The 22,353-nt window shown below is 43.5% G+C and overlaps 1 protein-coding gene across 2 annotated transcripts; it reads left to right on the top strand.

Moving 5' to 3' along the window:
- The first annotated feature begins 10,538 nt into the window (after positions 1-10,538).
- Positions 10,539-20,826, top strand: LOC132341484 (uncharacterized). 2 transcript variants are annotated; one of them, XM_059873067.1, is made up of 3 exons: positions 10,539-10,927; positions 11,271-11,396; positions 13,061-17,200. In XM_059873067.1, the coding sequence occupies exon 3, from the start codon at positions 14,172-14,174 to the stop codon at positions 15,093-15,095; it is 924 nt and encodes a 307-aa protein (XP_059729050.1). In that variant the 5' UTR covers positions 10,539-10,927; positions 11,271-11,396; positions 13,061-14,171; the 3' UTR covers positions 15,096-17,200. The 2 variants fall into 2 exon arrangements, 1 of the variants encoding a protein (XP_059729050.1); XR_009490234.1 differs by lacking the exon at positions 13,061-17,200 and adding an exon at positions 17,354-20,826 and having other exon boundaries at positions 10,551-10,927.
- Positions 20,827-22,353: the final 1,527 nt, after the last annotated feature.

Genomic DNA, 22,353 nt, shown 5'->3' with positions numbered 1-22,353 from the left:
AGGGACAATCTACACGGATTCTCAATACGCCTTTGGGATAGCTCATACCTTTGGAAAAATATGGCAAGAGAGGGGATACCTTAACTCAAAAGGGAAAAATCTGGCACATGAAAGTCTGATCAGGGAATTACTCAAATCCTGCAGAGGACCAAAAGAAATTGCCATAGTCCATATTAAAGGCCACCAAAAAGGAGATACCCCTGAAATCCAAGGAAACAAATTAGCAGACCTGGCGGCCAAAGAAGCAGCCTCAGAAATGGGGGAGCCAGTCATAGTCCTAAGGGTAAAAGAAGACCAGGGAAAAATAAGGGAAGAGGGGATACCAAATCTCAGTGACAAGGAGCTAAAGGAAATAGAGAAAATGGGAGGAGTAACAACAGAGGATGGAAAGTGGTGGACCCCAGATGGGCGACAAATATTCAACCGAATAATAACCAAAAAAGGGATGGAGGAGATACACCAATTAACTCACTGGGGAACACAAGGAATATGTGATCATTTCCTGAAATATTACATGGGAATGGGAATATATGAAATAGCCAGATCCATCACAGGAGAATGTTTAACCTGCCCAAAAGTCAACAGAAAGGTGATGCGAAAAACCACTCTGGGAGGGAGGAAATTAGCCATAAGACCTTTCCAGAGTATTCAGGTTGAATTTACTACATTAACTCCAGCCCAAGGGTATAAACATCTATTGGTCATAGTTGACCATCTAACCCACTGGGTTGAAGCATTTCCCACAAGAAGGGAGACAGCCCAAACTGTGACAAAAGTTCTCTTGGAAGAAATTATTCTGAGATATGGGCTAGTAAATATTATTGATTTGGACTGTGGCCCCCACTTTACATCCAGTGTTCTGCAACAAGTCATCAGGGCCCTGGGAATAAAATGGAAGTTACATAGCCCTTGGCACCCTCAGAGTTCTGGGAGGGTTGAGAGGGTGAATCAAACCTTAAAGAATATCTTAACAAAATTGGCCTTAGAAACCCAATGGAATTGGGTCAAATGTTTACCACTAGCCCTATTACGAATAAGAACCAGACCCAGAACAGATCTGGGGGTCTCTCCTTACGAAACGTTGTTTGGGCTGCCTTTCTTGCTTACCCTGTACAGTATTGGGGAATATCTAGAGGGAGGGACGACAATGCAAAAATATATAGAAACGGTAACAACAACCCTAGAAGAACTAAGGAAAAAGGGCTACCCTCCCCAAACTTCCCCACTGAACTGTAAAATACATGTTATTAACCCGGGAGACTGGGTATTGATTAAATCATGGAAAAACCCTCCACTAACTGCTGGCTTTGAAGGCCCCTTCTGTGGAAGGGGCTAACAACGGGCCTGTTAGCTAAAGGAGCGAGAAGAAGTTGAGAAGCAAGAAGCAGCTGATAAGGAGCTCTCTCCAAGGCTGTAACCAAGGAGACCAAGAGAAGTGAGGAATTAAAGAAAGATAAGAAGAGAACTTTGCAGCTGGACGAAGTATTTTTAGAAAGTTAGTTGAAGTCACTGTAACTGTTCACCAATGGTGTTATGTTGATTTATTGTCGCCAATAGTTAAGATAGAAGAAGCATAAACAAATGGAAAGTGTATAAAAGATCAGCCATGTTCAATAATAAAGAGTTGCCATCTGCGACTGCTTGTGGTCTCTGCTTTGTGTCGTGACTGCCTCGACAGCGACATCTGGTGATCGCCGAGTGACACAACACCCTTAAGAACATACTCGGCCTGGACCCATATGGGGTCCTAGCAATTGGCAACTGTGATCCACTGGGACGTAGTGGGGGAGGCGGTGTTGGTGCAGCTGAGAGTGGCGGGTGGAAGCCACAGGGAGGTCCAGACCTGATTTTCTCCTATCAAGACACCCGGAAGTAGGTGAGCCACCAACTAGTAATAATGGGACATAATTTATCTAAAGAGGAAGAGAATGTTTTGGCTACATGGAAAGCTTTGTTAAGAAATAAGGGAATTAATACTCCAGACTATGCCCTTCGTAGTATATTGCTGTGGGCTAAATCACAGGATTTTGGCACTGATCCTGACACAGCATTTAGTGTTAAAGCATGAAAAAAAGTCGGGGAGAGACGGTGGGAAGTCATCCGAGCGGGAGATAAAACTGTTGTCGATCTAACTGTTCCTTGGGGATCGCTCTTTGAGGCATTAAAGGAATGGAAAACAGAGCAAGAACAAGCACAGCGGGACACGGAGGAAGAATCGTGGCTGATAACAGAAACTGACGGGGGGGATGAGGCAGAGGGGGCCTCTGATGGGGAACTTGGTGAATCTATCCTTGAAGAAGGTGCAGGTGCCATGCAAGTTACCAGGAAGGCTACCAAAGATTCTGGGAAAGCTGCCAGAGCTTCTGGGCTGGATGCCAAAGCTTGTGGGAAAGCTGCCAAGGCTTCTGGGAAAGCTGCCAAAACTTCTGGGCAACCTGCCATAGTATGTCCTTATCAGACCCCTAAACCTCTTTATCTCACACCTGCGCAGCAGCTCGAAATGGTGCCTGTATATACTACACCGCTATGCCAGTTAGCTGAAATGTCTTTAGAAGAGAGAGAAACCCAGCTGTATGCCCCCCTGCTTCCCTCTGCTCTAGTCCAGCCATCTGCTCCCCCGCTTCCCTCTGAGCCACATGAACAATCTGCAAGGTCGTATCCTCCATTACCTGACAGTGACAGCAACAGCGAATCAAGTGATGAGTCTCCCGCAGTAACACCTGAGTTGGGGCAAGGAACTGTTGACAGTTCACCTTCTAATAGCTCTAGCCCTACTGCCCCATGGACTTTGCCCCCATGTCAAGTAACTGTGCTTCCTCGACAGCCTCAGGAGTTTTGGGAATTTGTTAGGACGAAAGCAGCTGAAGAAAAGAATTGGGACATCGTAGAAAGATTAGGTGCTCCAAGAGTACCTCAGGAAAACAGTGCTAATGCAAATGGTGCTTGTGATAACCCTATGGCTTTTCCAGTTTTTAAAGCAGCTCCTGGAACAGGGCAGGATGATAGTCATCACGTCTTTGCCTGAAGGGTTGTGCAAGATCTCCAACTGAAAGTGGCTCAGTATGGTATTAATTCCTCAGAGGTAACGCAATTAATACATGCAATTAATGCAGATCTGCTTGCACCTTATGACATCATGCATCTTGCTACAATTTTATTCCAGCCAGTACAATACGGTGTATTTCAAGACACTTGGAGGCGAGTGGCTGAGCGCACAGCTTTAACAAATATGCAGTTGCCTCAACACGACCCTCGTCATGCTGTGGGTGTTGATGCTTTACTGGGCACTGGGCCTTTTGCTAGCCCGGATTTAAAGGCAAGGTGGGATCCTTCAATTTTGGCACAAGCTCAGCAAATTGGTATGAGTGCTTTAATCAAAACAATGGAAATGGCAGCTCCAAAACAGAGATATGTTACTATTCAACAAGGGATGAGAGAATGATTTTTGCAATTAGTGGAAAAACTTGCTGCAGCTATTGAAAAACAGGTAGATGATGAATCTTTGCAACATAAATTGTGTATAATATTGGCTAAAGAGAATGCAAACCCAGACTGCAGAAAGATTCTTGACACTTTACCTGGGGAACCCACATTGCCTGTAATGATTACTGCTTGGTTCAGTTGTCGCAGTGAGGGAGGCTCGGTGACACCTCAATGTGAGAATCAGCAAGCTTCGTTTATTGATTAGAGCATCAGACATTTAAGCACAACATGTAATAAGCTCATGCATATTCTTTAAGCTAAGAAATCTATTGGTTATTCTTACTTCTTCATTCTTTACAACTTACATCTCCCTTTTCTCATGCTCTGCTCTCGGCTACATCATCTTGTTATCCGACTACAGCTATACCCAAGGCCACTGCGGCCTTGCAGGTTCAGGGCCTCAGATTAGCTGGGCCAGTACTTTTCCAATTCTCAGCTATCCAGAGCATGTCTACGTGACCTTTGTCATGTAACCAATTCCCAACAATTCCCCGTTTTCTTTTTGCACAAGCAATGTTTGATTAAATGCAGTAAATATTATTTTTTACACTATTTTTTATAAGCACATGCAAAAACAAAGCAAAACTAATACTATTAACAAAGCTATAACACTTATTATAATATTAGCTTTAACAATAAAACATAGCTATAATCTTAGGCCTAAAGTTTTGAGCTATCTATCAACACTAAAGCTTAATTCTACTTGTAAGTTTCTAGTTAACCTCTGCAACTTAAAAAGCTAAAAATAAAGTACAAATGGTTAAAAAGGTCTATATAACACATGCTTTTAGATTCTTTACAGTTATGCAGTTCTCTTTGGTGTACTCACAGGGTTAATTTACAGCTCCTTGGTACTACTCTCACCCCCCCCCCCCCCCCCCCCCCCGGGCTGGGGAACAGAGGCAGAACTTTTAGGAGTTACTTTTTCTAGGCCGCTGGGGCGAGCAGGGGAATTTAAGCATTTTAAACTTTAACAGGAACTTCTAAACTAGACTCGAATCGGCTTGTGAAAAACGCTGAGTTTTTACACAGGCCCTTGCTGCATGGCAGGGGCAGGATGGCGTCCCCCCCCCTCCTCCTCTTCTTCCCCCCCGTCTCAGCTGCCTCCGCAGGGGCAGTCTCGGGACAGTTCGAAAAGTTCGGGAGGGAATCTCGGCTGATCGCAGGCGCTGGCAGCTACTGTTGGGGGCAGAGGGGCGGCTCCGAAGACGGTTCCGCTTGGTGGTCGCTATTGTCGACTCCAATCTTCTTTACCGGCGCGGCAGGCGAAGGTGGGGTCGCCGCGGGAGTCGGTGGGGGCTGCAAAGCTGAAGGAAATGCATCTCTTGCCGGGTTGGGGATGGCAGCCGCGTCCTTTCCGGGTGCCGAAAGCTGCAGTGCAGGCGCAGACAGCTGCTGGTGGAGCCGACACGGGAGGCGGCAGGACAGCCGCGGCCGTAGCTCTCACGGGCTCTACTGGAGAGGCGGCCACGGGAGGGGTCGGCACGGGTAATACAGGGTCGACTCCTGCCGGCACCGCTGTGAATGCAATTGCGGGCTGCGATGCAGAAGAAAAAAAAAGCACAAAGTGGCCGCAGCAGTTTCTGCTCCCAGTGGGGGAGCTAGATGTTACTTTTACCGCCCCGCTGCTTACCAAGTGGTAAAGTTAGTCTCACGTCCAATTAATAAAGATCTTACTGTTTGTTTGCTTGCTGTAACAGGCTCTTTAACTCTTGCTTGGTTACGTTGCGGCTTGCAGTCTATATGCAAGCAATCTTGGGAGCTCTTTTCCCAGGTCAATACTTTATAGTCCCCACTTTTCTAAAAAGCATTTAAAAAAAAATCATACGCGCCTTGTCTTTTCATACCTTTCAATTTAAACGTCAGCGCTGTTGCAGCCCTTCCAAGACATTGGCGGCGTTCATCGGCCGAGACTCTTCTCTAGGGTCGCTCGGGGCCGGAGTAGTAGCTCTTTGCCTCCCGTGCTGCTGCGGGACCCACACGGATACTGCACTGGACCGTGGCCAACAGGTTCAAGCCGAGACTCCTCTGTAGGGTCGCTCAGGGCACGGAGACCACCAGCTCTTTTGCCAACCCCCCTCTCTAGGGTCCTTGTTCAAGGCGCGGAGCACCAGCCCTTTTGCCTCCCCCCTCTTTTAGGGTCTCTGTTCGAGGCGCCATTTGTCGCAGTGTGGGAAGCTCGGGTCATCTCAATGTGAGAATCAGCAAGCTTCGTTTATTGATTAGAGCATCAGACATTTAAGCACAACATGTAATAAGCTCATGCATATTCTTTAAGCTAAGAAATCTATTGGTTATTCTTACTTCTTCATTCTTTACAACTTACATCTCCCTTTTCTCATGCTCTGCTCTCGGCTACATCATCTTGTTATCCGACTACAGCTATACCCAAGGCCACTGCGGCCTTGCAGGTGCAGGGCCTCAGATTAGCTGGGCCAGTACTTTTCCAATTCTCAGCTATCCAGAGCATGTCTACGTGACCTTTGTCATGTAACCAATTCCCAACATTCAGTCGAGCATAAAATGGCAGCTCTTGCTGCAGTTCTAAGACCTTCATCAAAATGCTATAATTGTGGACAACAAGGGCATGTAAGGACACCGTGTAATACCCAGAAAACAACATCTAAGCCAACTGCAAGCAGTGATGTTGTGTGTAATCGTTGTGCTAAATTTGGTCACGATGCTAAACAATGCAGGAGTAAATATCATGCAAACGGTCAGCTATAGTAGAGAAACGGCAAGAAGAGCACGAAGGGGCGCGTGGGAAAACAAATACCCCAACAATCACAGCAGCAGATACAGGCCTTCCCAGCACTGCAAAGCTACCCATTTGCCAACAATACTCAGGGGCAACAAGTGGTTCTGCAGGGATTGATATACCCACCGCCAACACAGTAACCATTCTGACAAAAGAAATATATAAAGTGCCCCTCGATGCCTATGGTCCAATAGGACGGGGATTGAGTGCGTTTTTGATAGGAAGATCACGTACTACACTTAGAGGTATTCATGTGCATCTAGGACTTATTGATGCTGATTATTTAGGACAGATTCATGCTATGGTATCCATTGATGACTCTCCTGTCACTATTCAGAAACGAACTTGCATTGCTCAAATTGTATCTTTTGTGAGTTCTGTTCCAAATGCAGTGGACCGAAGTCGCGGCACAGGAAGTTTTGGATCAACAGGAGTACCTCAAATGTTCTGGACTGAGAAAGTAATGGAGAACCGTCCAGAAAAGACATGCCTTCTCACTGCCAGTGGATGTCATCCAGGAACCATATCAGTAAAAGGTTTGATTGACACTGGAGCAGATGTCACTATACTCTCGTGACTTTGCTGGCCTCAGTCGTGGCCTCTCACTCATGCAAGTTTTGGACTTCTGGGGTTGGATGGTGCTACAACAGGTGGTTTGTCAGCCATTGTAATTAACGTGAAACATCCTGATGGCCAACAAGCTAACATCAGACCCTATGTTGCCAATGCTCCTCAAAGTTTGTGGGGATGAGATTGTTTATCTCAATGGGGTGTCAAAATTACTACAGATTTTTAATAGGGGCCACTGTGATGCAGGGCAATGAACGTCCAGTTGTAGCCTTGACATGGTTGACAGATAAACCTGTCTGGGTTGACCAGTGGCCCCTTACTACCGAAAAGCTTACTGCCCTGCAAGAATTAGTCACAGAACAATTGCAAGCAGGACATATTGAAGAATCATTCAGCCCCTGGAATACCCCTGTTTTTGTAATAAAAAAGAAATCGGGAAAATGGAGACTTTTACATGATTTACGGCAGATAAATGCTGTAATGGCAACAATGGGAGCTTTACAACCAGGCCTTCCTACACCTACGATGATTCCACAGGAATGGCAAATAGTTGTCATTGATCTGAAAGACTGTTTTTCACTATTCCATTGGCTGAGCAAGACAAAGAAAAATTTGCTTTTACTGTGCCTTCCATAAATCATGCTGAACCCAATAAAAGATATCAATGGAGGGCACTTCCCCAAGGCATGAAAAATTCGCCAACTAATTGTCAATGGTTTGTGGCACAGGCCTTGTCAGAAATGCGGGAGCAATTTAATAACTGCTACTGTTATCTCTACATGGATGATATCTTGTTGGCATCTGATAACAAACAACAATTATCAGCTCTTAAACAATGTGCTGTGACAAATTTGAAAGCTTTTGGTCTGATCATTGCCCCAGAGAAAGTGCAGGAACACATGCCTTGGAAATATCTAGGTATGTTGGTGACTAACACTCAAGTTATGCCTCAACCGGTGAAGTTAGACATTGATGTTAAAACTGCTACTGTTATACAGAAATTGATTGGTTTAATAGGTTGGATTTGATCATATTTAGGCATAACTAATCATCAGATGCAACCATTGTTTGATTTGCTCTCAGGCATCACTTCCTCTACTCATGAGAGGCAATTGACCCCAGCAGCAAAAAAGGCCCTAGAAGAAATTGAATTAGCTTTAGCGCACAAATTTGTTAACAGGATAGATACCTCTGTTGGTGTTCAATTGTTTATTTTGAAGGACCATGAAATACCATGTGGAATACTGTGTCAATGGAGTGATAATTGGGAAGATCAACTGCATATTCTGGAATGGATATCTTTATCTTTCAGATCTCAAAAAACAGCTCCAGGACTTTATGAGCTTTTTGCAGATATTATCATCAAAGGTCGCAGGCGTTGTCATGAGATTTTGGGACACGACCCTGTGACCATTGTGATACCTGTACAACAGTGGTATTTTGAATGGTGCTTTCAAAATAATAATGAGTTGCAATCTGCCTTATCTTGTTTTACAGGCCAAATACAATACCATTTGCCTTCTCATCCTGTTCTAAAACTGGCCAAAGAGATTCCTTTTGAAGGCAAACAAATTTGTTCTCCTGTTCCAGTGGAGGGTATAACAGTTTTTACAGATGGATCCGGGAAAACTGGAAAAGCAGCTGTGGCTTGGAGAAAGGATGATCACTGGGAATATGAGACAATGATTCAACAGGGATCTCCTCAATTGGTTGAACTTTGTGCTGTTCTTTTAAATTTAACTTTATTTCCTGAATCAGTAAATATAGTTACTGATTCCATTTATGCAGCCAATTTGGTTAAGCATCTAGACCAAGCAGAGTTGTATAATAATCAAGAGAAACCATTGTTTATCATGTTAGTGAAGTTATGGACAGTTATTGATGCTCAAAAACATCCTTACTTCATCCTGCACATTTGCAGCCATACATCGTTACCTGGATTTTTTGTTAAAGGCAATGCCTATGTAGATTCTCTAGTAGCTGCTGCTGCAATCAAAACTGTACCTAATGTGTTGCAGCAGGCAATTTTATCACATCAATTTTTTCATCAGAGTGCTCAAGCTTTATCAATACTTATGGGCTGGCTTCCTGGGCCCAAGATGGATCCTGGGGGTACAGAACCCCAGTATATATGTTCAATTGAATCATCCATTTACAAGCAGTACTTGAAATAATGTCTGATCAAACAACTCTGACCAGTGATCTCTTAAACCAGCAGAAACAACACACATGATCAGTAATTTACCAGATCCGATTGGCAGTGGACTACCTCCTTGCAGAGGAAGGAGGGATCTGCAGGAAATTTAATACTTCAAAATGCTGCCTAGAGATCGATGACCATAGTCATGTAATTAAAAGCATTACTCAAAATATTAGAAAACTAACCTATGTTGGAACACAAAAATGGACCCCCTTGTTTGGAGACTCTGGTGGGACAACTTGTTCACCTGGAATGGTAAATGGTGGAAGAAATAGGTCTTCTTTGTGGTGTGTGCACTAGCAAGTGTAATATTACTACCATGTGCAATTCCATGTCTAGTCCGGATAGCAACCAGCATTGTCCAAAGCAGCATCATGCTGTGAGGTAACGTAGAAGAGAAAAATGGCGAAAAAGTAATGTTAATCAAAGAACAAAAATGATCAGAATGCCAGAGATATGCTTAAATAGTACAAGAAACGGAGAAAAGTAGATGTTAAACTTTAAAAGTTTGATGCAGGCTAGAAGCCTGATCAAATAGAGGAGGGAATTGTCAAAAATAGATTAGAAACTGTTGTAAAATAGTTGATAATTGTTAAGCATGTACTGTTAGTTTGGTTATTATATTGTAAAAGGGGTTAAAAGGGTAGTTATAAGAAATACGGTACTCAACGTACCATATTACACCTAAGTAAAGTGCACCACCACACCACCACCACCCCCCCCCACCCCGCCACAGGCAAAACGAGCCAGCCTGGACAGAACTGTAATGGGCCAATCAAGTGCCTTAAACCTTCATGCAAATGAAAGGATCCAAACAGAAACCAATCCAGAGGGACAAAAAAACAGGATCAAAAGGGGCATCTGACCCAGTGAATCCGTGCCACTCCACATCAGGGACATTGCTGTTCAAGAAGACCCAGTGCCGGTGCTGCAGCATCCTTGATGGGTGATGCATGGTTCACAGGGGTCCCAGGATGAGGGAAGAGATGAGAAAGTTGACTCCATGTTCAGAAGGCTTGGTTTATTATTTTATGATATATATTATGTAAAAAACTATACTAAAAGAATAGAAGAAAGGATTTCATCCGAAGGCTTAGCTAATAATAGAAAAGGAATGAACAACAAAGGCTTGTCTCTTGTTGTGGTGTGAAGCTCTACTTCCTCCTTGCTTTCCCCCTGCCCTCTTCCTAATTCCTGTCTGTCAAGTTCCACATTCCAGCAAGGGCATGGTGTGATTGGCAGAAGTTCAAAAGATGCTTTTCAGACCTGGAGTCGTTGGCCTGTCCAGGTGTCATTGTCCCCTGAGACCCTCCCCCTCCCACCTGGTTGGTGGCTTACCTATCCTCTCCCTCCCACCTCCCGGTGAGCTTAAACGGCGTTGAAGCCATGTGGTCCTGGTCTGTCGGAGCTGTACTGAGATTCAGAACTGTGTCACCTTGGAATAAACTCTGGATTTAACTCTCTGGCAGAACCCGCTCTCTTCCTCTTCACCATGGCCTGAACTTTTTCCACTAGAGGTAAACTGAGTTTCTACTTCGCATGGGCTCATTCCGACTGCCTGGCTGCAACTGCCTGCAAGCTAAAGGTGTCTCTGAGGAGAAATATCCCCAGCAGTCATCTCTAGCTCAGTGCAATCAATAGTCTCTGACCGAGACAGTCCGGACACGTGGACTGTGATTGGCCATTAATTAGAAACAACAAGATGAGACCAATCACAGATCCACCTGTTGCATTCCACAGCAGCAGATAAGAATTGTTTGCATTTTGTTCTTGAAGCCTCTCAGCTTCTCAGGAGGGAAAAATCCTAAGGAAAGGATTTTTCATAGAACATGTTGGTGACAGATGGGAATGATAGTGGGGCCCTGGAAAAAATGTCAAGATAGACTCTGAAATGTTAAGCTTTGCTTTGCACCTACGTAAGTAGTATGATAAATGATATAATTGTTAGATATGATGATTGTTTAGTAATTAAAAATAATCATTGTATAATCATAAGAAGAACCATGAGAAACTGTATGTTCCTAATCTAAGGAGGCTATGCTCGGCTGAAATCTATGTATACAATTGAACAATACAAGTTTAATAATTAACATGAAAGTTATATAACGGTAGAATATAAAAGCATATCCATCCCGAACCTATGTCGGAGTCAGATTTGGGTTTGTACCCCTGACACCCAGAGCTCTTCAATAAAAGCACCTGCATATAATCATTTCTCGTGATTATGTGTTCCTGAACGCTAACATTTTGGCGACCCAGATGGGACCCTGCGAGCGCTGCTGAGTGAGTTCATGACTCGATCACGCTCCAGCCGGCACCGAGGAATTCTCGGGGAGCCCATCGGCTGTGACCGCCTCTGCTGCTCACAACGTCCCCAGGAGAGAGGTAAGGTGCTTTTATTTTGGTTTGGGTGCCTGCCAATAAGATGCAGCAAAAGCTACGCTTGGTTGGGCTAAGGAATTCCTGGTGGTATTGCCTAGGCGCTGTCCGTAAGACAATCGCGAAAGCGTTGCAGGTTCGGCATTTGTGGTATTTTTGGATGGAGAAGCTCAAAGGGATTTTGGGCAGCAATGCCTCTATTCCGCAAACTTCTCCTTTGGGGTTCTTATTAGCACATTGGAAACAAGGTAATTTTGGGGAAGAATTACGTAAAGCTAAGTTGATTGATTATTGCAATACATGGTGGCCAGAATATGTCTTGGAGAATGGCGAAAAATGGCCAAAATACGGGACGTTGCAATATAACACCATTTCGCAGTCAATGTCGTTTTGTAAGCAAAAAGGAAAAGAAAAAAAAAAAAGAAAAACAAAAGAAAAATAAAAAAACAAGGAAAAAAAAACAATGGATGAGGTTCCGTATGTTGATTTGTTTTTCTTTTTTTGGGGAAAGCCAGAATGGCAGGATAAATGTGGATTAATGGTGGTTAGAGCGTCTGCAAGTGATAAGTGTGGGGTTTGCGAGAAACGTTTTGTAGAACATTTGGTATTGAAAGAAAGTCTGAGTAGGGAAAATTATACAGATATTGATTTACAGGTAGCTCCAATAAGACCAAGAGAACCTAACCCTATCCCACCTGCTTCGTCTGTCCCTATCCCACTGCCTGCCCCTACCTCACCTGATCCTGAACCTGTCTCATCTAGTACACCTTTCCCTCTTTATCCTCCTCTCCCACCGTCACCTGATTCCTCTTCCTCGGAAGATGAGCAAAACCTAACTGTGATAGAAAGGAGAGGGAGGGATGCAAGTGAAAAAGATAGTAATAGTAATGAATCAGCGACCCCAGTAGCCCACAGAACCCGAAGCTGGTCAAAGCTTGCCCCGGTTGTGGAAAGAAAAGACATAGGCAGACAAAAACGGACTGTGATTGCTCCCTTGCGACAAGGTGTAGGAGTAGAAAGGCCAGTGTATGTAAAAGTGCCTTTTTCTCCTGCAGATTTAATTATTTAGAAACAGTCAGCTGGAACTTATAGAGAAAATCCTGATAAGGTGGCACTAGTAGTAAAAAAAATAGTTATGAAAACTCAGAATCCTGAAGGTAGCCTGGAAAGTATATAATAATCGCGAAAGAGAAGCTAGTAAAAGGCAGCAGCAAAATCTTTTAGCAGTAATACAAAGAAAAGGGAACCCAAATTTTAGGAGAAGTGGCAGAGGTAGTCGTGGTAGAGGACCAGTTATGCAAGGGTTAAGCCTAAATCAATGCGCGTATTGCAAGCGGGAGGAGCATTGGTAACAAGAATGCCCAGGCAGGTTTCACTAGGGCAATCAGTTCCAGCCGGAAAACGTTACCAAGACGATGGTGTTGGGAGAATATAGCAGCTGACTAGACATAGAACCTGTAAAACAGGTTAGGACATAATATTTCCAGTAAAGAAACCAAATGGTGAATATAGATTAGTGCAGGATTTGAGAGCAATAAATAAAATAACAAAGGACATTTATCCAGTAGTAACAAATCCCTACACATTGCTGATATCCGTAAAGGAGATATATGAAGGGTTTACTGTAATTGATTTAAAAGATGCCTTTTTCTGCATCCCCCTTGACAAAGAAAGTAGGAAACTGTTTGCCTTTGAGTGGGAAAACCCAGGGAACGGAAGAAAGACCCAGCTCACCTAGACACGACTTCCACAAGGGACAAGAACTCGCCGACCCTATTCGGAAACCAACTGGCAAAGGAGCTGGAGATTTGGACCGAAAATGGGCAAGTACCAAGAGACCAATACCTATTGTTGCAGTATGTTGATGATATACTAATAGCTACAGAAGAAAAAGCAACCTGTATAAAGGTAACCATTGAGATTTTAAATTCACCGGGAATGGGAGGTTACAAAGTATCCAGAGGAAAGGCACAAATTGCCCAACAGACTGTGATTTACCTGGGATGAGAGATTTCACAAGGGCAACGAAAACTAGGTACTAACCGTATCCAAGCTATCTGTGCTATTCCAGAGCCCCAGAACTTACATGAGCTGCGAGTCTTCCTCGGGATGGCAGGTTGGTGTTGCTTGTGGATCATGGACTATGGACTGATTGTGAAACCCCTGTATGAAGCTCAGAAGACACAACCATTCACCTGGGGCAAGCCACAGAAAGAAGCCTTCCTAAAACTAAAGGAAGCACTGACAACTGCTCCAGCATTAGGGTTACCTGATCTGTCTAAAGATTTTCAGCTGTTTGTACATGAAAGTCTACGCCTAGCACTAGGAGTCCTGACCCAACGTCTGAGAAGCTGGAAAAGGCCAGTGGGCTACTTTTCCAACCAACTTGACAACATAAGTGCCGGATGGTCTCCATGTCTGCGAGCAGTCGCAGCCACTGTGATGCTGATACAAGAATCCAGGAAGCTTACTATGGGAAGACACATAGAAGTCTATGTACCACACATGGTAACCACTGTCTTAGGAGAGAAGGGGGGCAATTGGCTATCTCCAAGCAGGATGATAAAATTCCAGGTAGTCCTGACTGAGCAGGATGATGTCACATTAAAAACAACTAACCTTTTGAATCCAGATTTGTTCCTAGGTACCACAACTGAAGAAGGCCCATTAGAGCATGACTGTGTAGAGGTGATAGAGTACACCTATTCAGCAAGAGAAGACTTGAAAGACGTCCCGCTAGAGCAGCCGGAGTGAGAGCTATTTACAGATGGGAGCAGCTTCATGGAAAACGGAACCAGATACGCTGGATATGCGGTAACAACAGTCAGTACAGTAGTGGAGGCAAAGGCATTACCACCAAATACATCTGCCCAGAACGCAGAACTGGTTGCTTTAACCAGGGCACTAGAATTAAGTGAAGGGAAAAAGGTCAGTACATGGGCTGACTCAAAATATGCTTTTGGAGTGGTGCATGTACACGGAGCACTGTGGAAAGAAAGAGGATTATTGTCTTCTCGAGGTACGCACATTAAACACCAAGATGCAGTCCTGCAATTGATAAAAGCAGTACAAAAACCTGAACAAGTGGCAATTATACACTGTAAAGCACACCAATCAGGAAACTCCAAAATCTGTGAAAGAAATCGAAAGGCAGACTGGGCAGCCCGACAGGTTGCTCGAGAGGTGCAAACAACAGTGGCATTGATACCTTCAAAGCTCAATGTATCCCAATTCAATTTGCCTCCAGAAACAAAATATTCAGTAGAAGATGAGAGACTGGCACGTTTACTAAATGCACAAAAGAATTCGGAAGGATGGCATGTGACTGCACAAGGACAGATAGTGGTACCCCCCTTGATAATGAGAGAAGTTCTACAAATTAAACATAACAAATGTCATTGGGGTGCAGAGGCATTGGTAAAATTGCTTAAGCAGAGTTTAATTTCAGTACGGATGTTAACAATGGCAAAACCAGTCATGTCAAAATGTGATATCTGCTTGAAAAACAACCCAGTGGCTAGGCGACAGTCACAGCTAGGAAGAATTCGGATAGGAATAGAGCCAGGAGACTATTGGCAGGTAGATTTTGTAGAATTGCCAAGAACTCGAGGATACAAATACCTGTTAGTGCGGGTTGACACATTTTCTGGATGGCCAGAAGCCCTTCCCTGTTGCACAAACCAAGCAAAGGAAACAGTTAAGTAGGTACTACAAGAAATTATTCCCAGGTTCGGGGTACCCCTAGGGGTATCATCAGATAGGGGGCCCCATTTCATAGCTACAGTAGTAAAAGAGCTAAGTAGATTGCTGGGGATAACTTGGGACCTCCATACACCGTGGAGACCCCAGTCAAGTGGACAGGTAGAGAGGATGAATCAGACACTAAAGAGGCAAATCAGTAAAATATGCCAAGAAGCCAAACTGCAGTGGCCCCATGCTTTGCCAATAGCACTGTTGAGGATTAGGATAAAACCTAGGAGCGGGATGTCAGTCAGTCCTTATGAGATATTTTATGGGAAACCATCTGAATCTCCTGAGCCTAACTCTAATGTACACATCACAGGAAAGCAGGAAGTGTATAATTATGTTCTGTCTCTCGGGAAAACTTTAGCGTGGCTCCAGAGCATCCTCATGTGGAATAGACCAATAACTCTTGAGAATGCAGTTCATAACATACATCCAGGAGACGAGGTGTACATTAAAAACTGGAACAAAGAACCGCTGAAAGAAAAGTGGAGTGGACCCTATCAGGTACTGCTGACCACCTTTACAGCAGTCAAAATAGCCGGCGTGGACCCCTGAATTCACTGTACCCGAGTGAAGAAAGTCCATCCTGGATCACAGACTGTGTAAACTGTGGAACCGAGACTGCAGATATAATGTGTTTAATTACTTTGAGAATGTTATTAGTAATTGTGCTAATGTTATGGTCATTACTGTCTTTGGGATGTGGAATGCAAAAAGATCAACTAACCACTCTTCATTCTAGAATGAAGAGAGAGGCAGAAACACAAGTGATAAAAATTTCTAATGCAGTTTGGGCTAAGAATGTAATGATTAGATTAGTCAAGGATTTTGCCAAAATACAAAACACCAGTAGAATAACTGCCTGTCTGCCAATACCAAAGGCAGCAGGAGACCCAGTAAATTAGAGAATCATAACATCAAAACTACCTGAAATACAAAAGAACAAAACAATTACATGCAAACAGGTACCCGAGTCGAGGCAAGTAGTCAAGGAAACTTGGGAGAAAATAAGAACATGGATGAGACCTATGAGCCAGAAAGACTGTATTTTAAGTGATGGCATATTAGGAACCCCTATGGGACAGTCGGGAGGCATCACACAATGGCAATGCTATTTGCCACACTATAAAAAGATCATAGAAAATGTTACAGAAACCACTCTGGTATGGAAGTGTGAGGCCGAGGATCAGAAAGATCAGACAGAGCCTTGGGACAGTGCGTGGTCTGTGAGTATACTTCAAAAATTCCAATATATGGCAAACACCCCTTGGTGTATTAAGTGGGAAGGTTCTGAGAATGAAACAGATCCAGCAGTAACGTACACTGCCACTAGTAGCAGAACGTGGGCAGACAAAGTAAGTTGGTGGGCCTGCAATAAAACTTATGACTGCACTTCTGATAATGCAGAGATAAAACAGATGCCACCCCTGGCAATAGCCTACAGATTGGTTGTGCTTGCAGAGGGATCAAACATTAACAAGGCAAAATGAATTATAAAGTAGTTGTAGATTGCACCAGGAGTACAAACCAAAGTCCAGGACAATTTGTATGGGCAACAAGCGATGGTACCTGGACAACACATCTGCCTGTAGATGGGAAAGAAAAGGAAATTACTTTGGGCCTCCCAAGCTTATGTCCAATTTGGAAAAAGTCCCCACTTAATGCAAAACATGAACTTCTGCAGATAAGAACAAGATGAGAAGTTCTAGATAATGAAAATCCAGATGACACTTGGCAAGAACCCTCTAGTAGAGTGAAATTTGAGTGGGCCCTAGAGTCTTTGCTTGGTCCTACAGCAAACTATCAGAGTAGAGAGATGCTGTACAAACTTACTGGTCATGTAGATAGACCGGCAAGAGTCACCCGGGAAGGATTTAAAGAATTAAACGTACAATTACAAGCCACCACAAAAATGACTTTAAAAAATCGATTAGCCTTAGATTTGTTACTCCTGAAGGAGCATGGACTATGTGGATTTTAAAAGGGACGAGTTGATCATTGCTGCGTTCATATCCCAAATGTAGCTGCAGATGTAGAATATGACATCAATCAGTTGAAACAAATAGAGCATGAAACACAAGAAGAGCAAAAGGATTTGACTACAAGCTGGTTAGGAAAAATCTTTAAAGGGTTAGGGTGGAATGTGAGTTCATGGATTAAGTCTATTACTGAGAGTGTGATAATCTTACTAATTGTATTCTTTGCAATCTGGTTAGTTTACAGCATCTTAAGGAGAGAAATACAGAAGAAAACATCCTGGAACCAGAAAATAATAAAAGCACTGACACGAGATCCACGCCCACTATCTTCTGGTTCTCCACTTCGTGATAGATCCACGACAATGTTTACATCAACCCTGGATTTGAAGAACATCAAGCATAAATTGACAAGTAAAGGACTGTATCAAGTAAAAGCATTTGCACGTATAGTGAAGTGAAAATGCTTTCAAAGGGGGGAGAAACCATAGTGGGGCCCTGGAAAAAATGTCAAGATAGACTCTGAAATGTTAAGCTTTGCGTTGCACCTACGTAAGTAGTATGATAAATGATATAATTGTTAGATGTGATGATTGTTTACTAATTAAAAATAATCATTGTATAATCATAAGAAGAACCATGAGAAACTGTATGTTCCTAATCTAAGGAGGCTATGCTTGGCTGAAATCTATGTATACAATTGAACAATACAAGTTTAATAATTAACATGAAAGTTATATAACGGTAGAATATAACAGCATATCCTTCCCGAACCTATGTCGGAGTCAGATTTGGGTTTGTACCCCTGACACCCAGAGCTCTTCAATAAAAGCACCTGCATATAATCATTTCTCATGATTATGGGCTCCTGAACGCTAACAGGAAGGCTCCTGCTCGGCCCGCAGGCCCCCTTGCTTTAGGCCCTTTTTATAATAAATGCTGAAATCACTTTTAGTACTGGGGGTGTGCTCCCGTTTTTTTACAAATCTGTGGAGTCTCCATCCTTGGAGATATTCAAAAGTCATCTGGGCATGGTCCTGGACAACTAGCTCTTGGTGGCCCTGTTTGAGCCAGGGGTTTGGACAAGATGACTTCCAAATGTCCCTTCCAACCTCAGCCATTCTGTGATTCAATAAATAGATAAATAATCCAATGAAGTGAACATCCATTCCAGCCTTATACTGAGAGCAGGTTTTGAATGGAATGCACGCCAGCACTGACCAAAGTTATATCAAACAGACAAAAGATTCTGCTAGATGGTCTGCCTTTGGAGGAGATAGCAAGGGATGGAAATCAGCCACATTCCTGTCCAGTCTTTTTACCTCATCTCTCTGTGCTTCCACTGGCTCTCTGATATGGCTTATAGATAGGAAGGGGAGAATGAGGCCAGCTTGTGATCCTGGTTGGCTTCAATTCACAGGGGCTCCTTTGTTCTGGAGGCCTTCAACCTCATTTGACTGACTCGGAATAGGGACTCCACAACCTGCAAGGTTGTAAAGTACGTATGTTTATTCCACGCTGGGTGCACAGGGGATCTCTCCACCACAAATGTGCGCACCTGCTGCGGTGTTTAACCTGATCTTTATACATAAAGACGTTACATATTAAAGATAATTGTGAAAGAGCCTATACATACTCATAACCTTTCCCCAAAAAGGAGAGTTTTATTATAATGAGTTCTGGGAAATAATTTCCATAGTCCCAGCCTTTGGCTGCTCCTGGTTGTGCCTGCATTGTGCCTTCTGGTGGTCATGGGCTGGGGGCTTAAGATGAAGTAAGGTCCTCTTCTTTGCACTGAACTTTTCACCTCTGTTCCTTGCGCATGCTCCTTGGACCCTTGGCATTTCTTCAGACCACAAAGCCAGTTTTGGCTGGCTTAAGATGCTCCAGGAAGCTAGTCCTTACTCTTATCAGGGACCAGTCCTTGCTCTTATCAGGAACTGTCCATAGCAGACCTTTCTTTATTGTGACAATGTCAGTCATTTTGAAAAACAAGAAGAAAAACATGCTGCTGGCAAGAAAGGGGAGAGACTATCTTTGCAAGGGCCACCACAGTCACTTTTCAAATACCAGTAATACCATGCAACAGAACAATAAGCCTCTTGCTTCAGGCTAAGGAGCCAAGAGGCAGCAGAGTGCAGTGACATTTTCTCTGCATCTCAGCTACCCCAAAACACCAAGGCAACAGCAGCCAGAAATATTTGGGTGAATGCTAAAGGTTGGGGGCTTGCTGGGAAGGCTGGAATCCTACCCCACTGACTGTGTTGATCTCTGAAGAATGCTATAAAAGTTCCCTGTGTTATTCTACATCTAAATACTACTGTCTACTTTCTAAGTGAAACATGACAGAGGTAAGCGTGTATTAATCCACAGTGTCTCTGAGCTGTTAGAATCATTTAGGTTGGAAAAGACCTCCAAGACCATCGAGTCCAACCTTTGGCCACCTTGTCAACTAAACCATGGTGACTTAGGCTTTTCCCCTGCAGTCTGTGGAGGTGCATAGCAGAGCAGATATTCATCCTCCAGCCCATAGAGGACCCCACACTGGAGCAGGTAGATGTGCCCTGAAGGTGGCTGTGATCCTGTGAAGAGTCCACACAGGAGCAGGTTTTCTGGCAGGACCTGTTACCCTGTGGGGGATCCATGCTGCAGCAGGTGTTCCTGAAGGACTGTACCCAATAGAAAGGAGTCATGCTGGAGCAGTTTGTGAAGAACTACAGCCCGTGGGAGGGACCCACACTGGAAAAGTTCATAAAATCATTAAGGTTAGAAAAGACCTCTAAGATCATAGAATCCAATAGTTAACCTAACAGTACCAAGCCCACCACTAAACTATGTTCCTATGGACCATGTCTATAGGTGTGTTATATACCTCAAGAAATAGTGAGTCAACTACTTCCCTGGGCAGCCTGTTCCAATGCATGACAAACTTTTAGGTGATGAAATTTTTCCTGACATCCAATATAAACCTCCCCTGGTGCAACTTGAGGCCGTTTCCTCTCATCCTATCAATTGTTACTTGGGAGAAAAGACCAAGCTCCACCTTGCTACAACCTCCTTTCAGGTAGTTATAGAGAACAATAAGGTCTCTCCTACCTGCCCGTGCTCATCTCAACATGATGCCTGCCTCAAATCAGCATTAATTTCTAAATGTAACAGTTCAACTTAATTGTTTGCTGAAAGGTCAAGAATCTTGACTAATATCAGCAGTGTAGACAGACTGCCAACACCCTCCCTGCCCAGCCAACCTCAGCAGCATAAGTAGGATGCAGCCTACATTATTCATATATGGTACAATTCTCTCAAACCACACTACCATTGGTGGAGCCAAGGGACAATGCGACTCTGGTGCATTCAAAAGGCATTTGCATGATTGACTGTTGATGACCCAGACACCAAATGTCCCTGGCAGTCCAATGGAGCCATGGCATTGTTTATGAGTTTGTGTTTGCTATCAGTGTGTCCTGGTTCAGGCCAGGCCAGGGTTAATTTTTGCAGTAGCCAGAAGGGGTGGTTATTCTATATCACCTCACATCACTTGCGGTCGGGGGTAGCGTGGCAGAGGTTCAAGTATTACCAATTTCCATGTGGTGAGATTTTTTTTCCTGTGTGTAAATAATTATCTTTTCTTGTATACCCTTTAATTAATATTGTTGTTGTTACTGTTTGTTTCTTATTTCATTGCTGTTTTCAGTAAATTGTTCTTATCTCAACCCATGATCTTTACCTTTTGTGCCTCCAATTATCCTCTCCAACCCCCTCCAGGGGGAGGGAGGAGAGAGCAGAGCGTGGTTTGGAGTGTTGCAGTGGGGAATATTAAATTGGGGAACACCATTCCTAAACCACGACACAGTGATTGGTTGAGTCACTGCAGGGGCCACTGTCACTCATATTTGTTACTGCTTCAATAAGGCTCTGTTTTATAAGGTGTCATCAGACTCCATTACTGTTCGGACCACATGGATTCGGACAGTTAATAATGCATTTAATTTGAGACTTACCATGATTATTTGCTTTTGGTCTTCTCAAATTCACTTGAATTTCAGTAACTTCAAATTTCAGTAACTTCAGAAACTCATCTTTTGACAATGACTTGGAGCACTAAAAACTTGCAATACATTCTTTGCATCAATCTATTATACACTCCTAGACATTTAAACACATTCAAAGTGATAGAAAAAAACAACCACCAAAGATGTATTTTTCAAGTAATGGATTACCAGTCACATAAGAGCTTTAAGTCAAAGTGTTCCAATAATTAAATTATTTCTGAACAACTTTAAATGGATGGGAAGATAAATTAAGTGGCTTTTTTTCTTCAGTTCAGAATTAGTAACTTTTCTATTATGAACAATTCAATAATGATGACAAATACAAAAAAAGTAGTTCTTCCAAAGGTGTCACAACCCCAGAACCCTAACAACACCCAAACCAAACAAAAAAACTCCCAAACTTTAGGAATTCCAAATAACAAAACTAACTTTTGGAAGAAAAAGACTATTTGCTCACCTCTCAGCATATTTAAAAACAGGTGGAGAAACTGAAGAATTAAGTCATAGTCGTTTTAGATCAGCTTACACATTCAAATTTCATGTATAGCTCTAGAAATTCAGGGTTACAAGTCTTGGTTTAGAGACAAGTTTAGGAGAAAAAGACTGTGGAAGGAGTGTTTCCTCTAAAAAAAAAGGGTTCCAACAATCACTTTCTGCCAATAAGAAATGAATACTAGCCTTGGGTGTTAACTAGCCAGGTGGCCTTTGCTAAATGCAGCTCCCAGTTTTTTAAAGTCGCCCCTCCCAGTGCCTTCAAGGTGGTTTTTAGCAGTCTGTTGCACTGCTCAACTTTCCCAGCAGCTGGTGCATGATAAGGAATATGGTACACCCATTCGATGCCATGTTCCCTAGCCCAGGTGTTTTTAAAGCTATTCTTGAAATGAGCCCCCATTGTCGGACTCAATTCTCTGGGGGGTACCATGCCTCCAAAGGACCTGCTTTTCAAGGCCCAGGATGGTGTTACAGGCAGTAGCGTGAGGCACAGGGTAGGTCTCCAGCCACCCAGTGGTGGCTTCTACCATTGTGAGCACGTAGTGCTTGCCTTGGCAGGTTCGAGGCAGTGGGATGTAATCAATCTACCAGGCCTCCCCATACTTTTGTTTGGACCACCGCCCACCATACCACAGAGTGTCACCCACTTGGCCTGCTTGATGGCAGTGCACGTCTCCCAGTCATGGATAATCTGAG

The sequence above is a fragment of the Haemorhous mexicanus genome, chromosome W, assembly GCF_027477595.1.
Source record: "Haemorhous mexicanus isolate bHaeMex1 chromosome W, bHaeMex1.pri, whole genome shotgun sequence".
In the NCBI taxonomy this organism is placed as follows: domain Eukaryota; kingdom Metazoa; phylum Chordata; class Aves; order Passeriformes; family Fringillidae; genus Haemorhous; species Haemorhous mexicanus.
The sequence above is the reverse complement of the archived record's forward strand: the minus strand, read 5'-3'. Positions and strand labels throughout refer to the sequence as shown.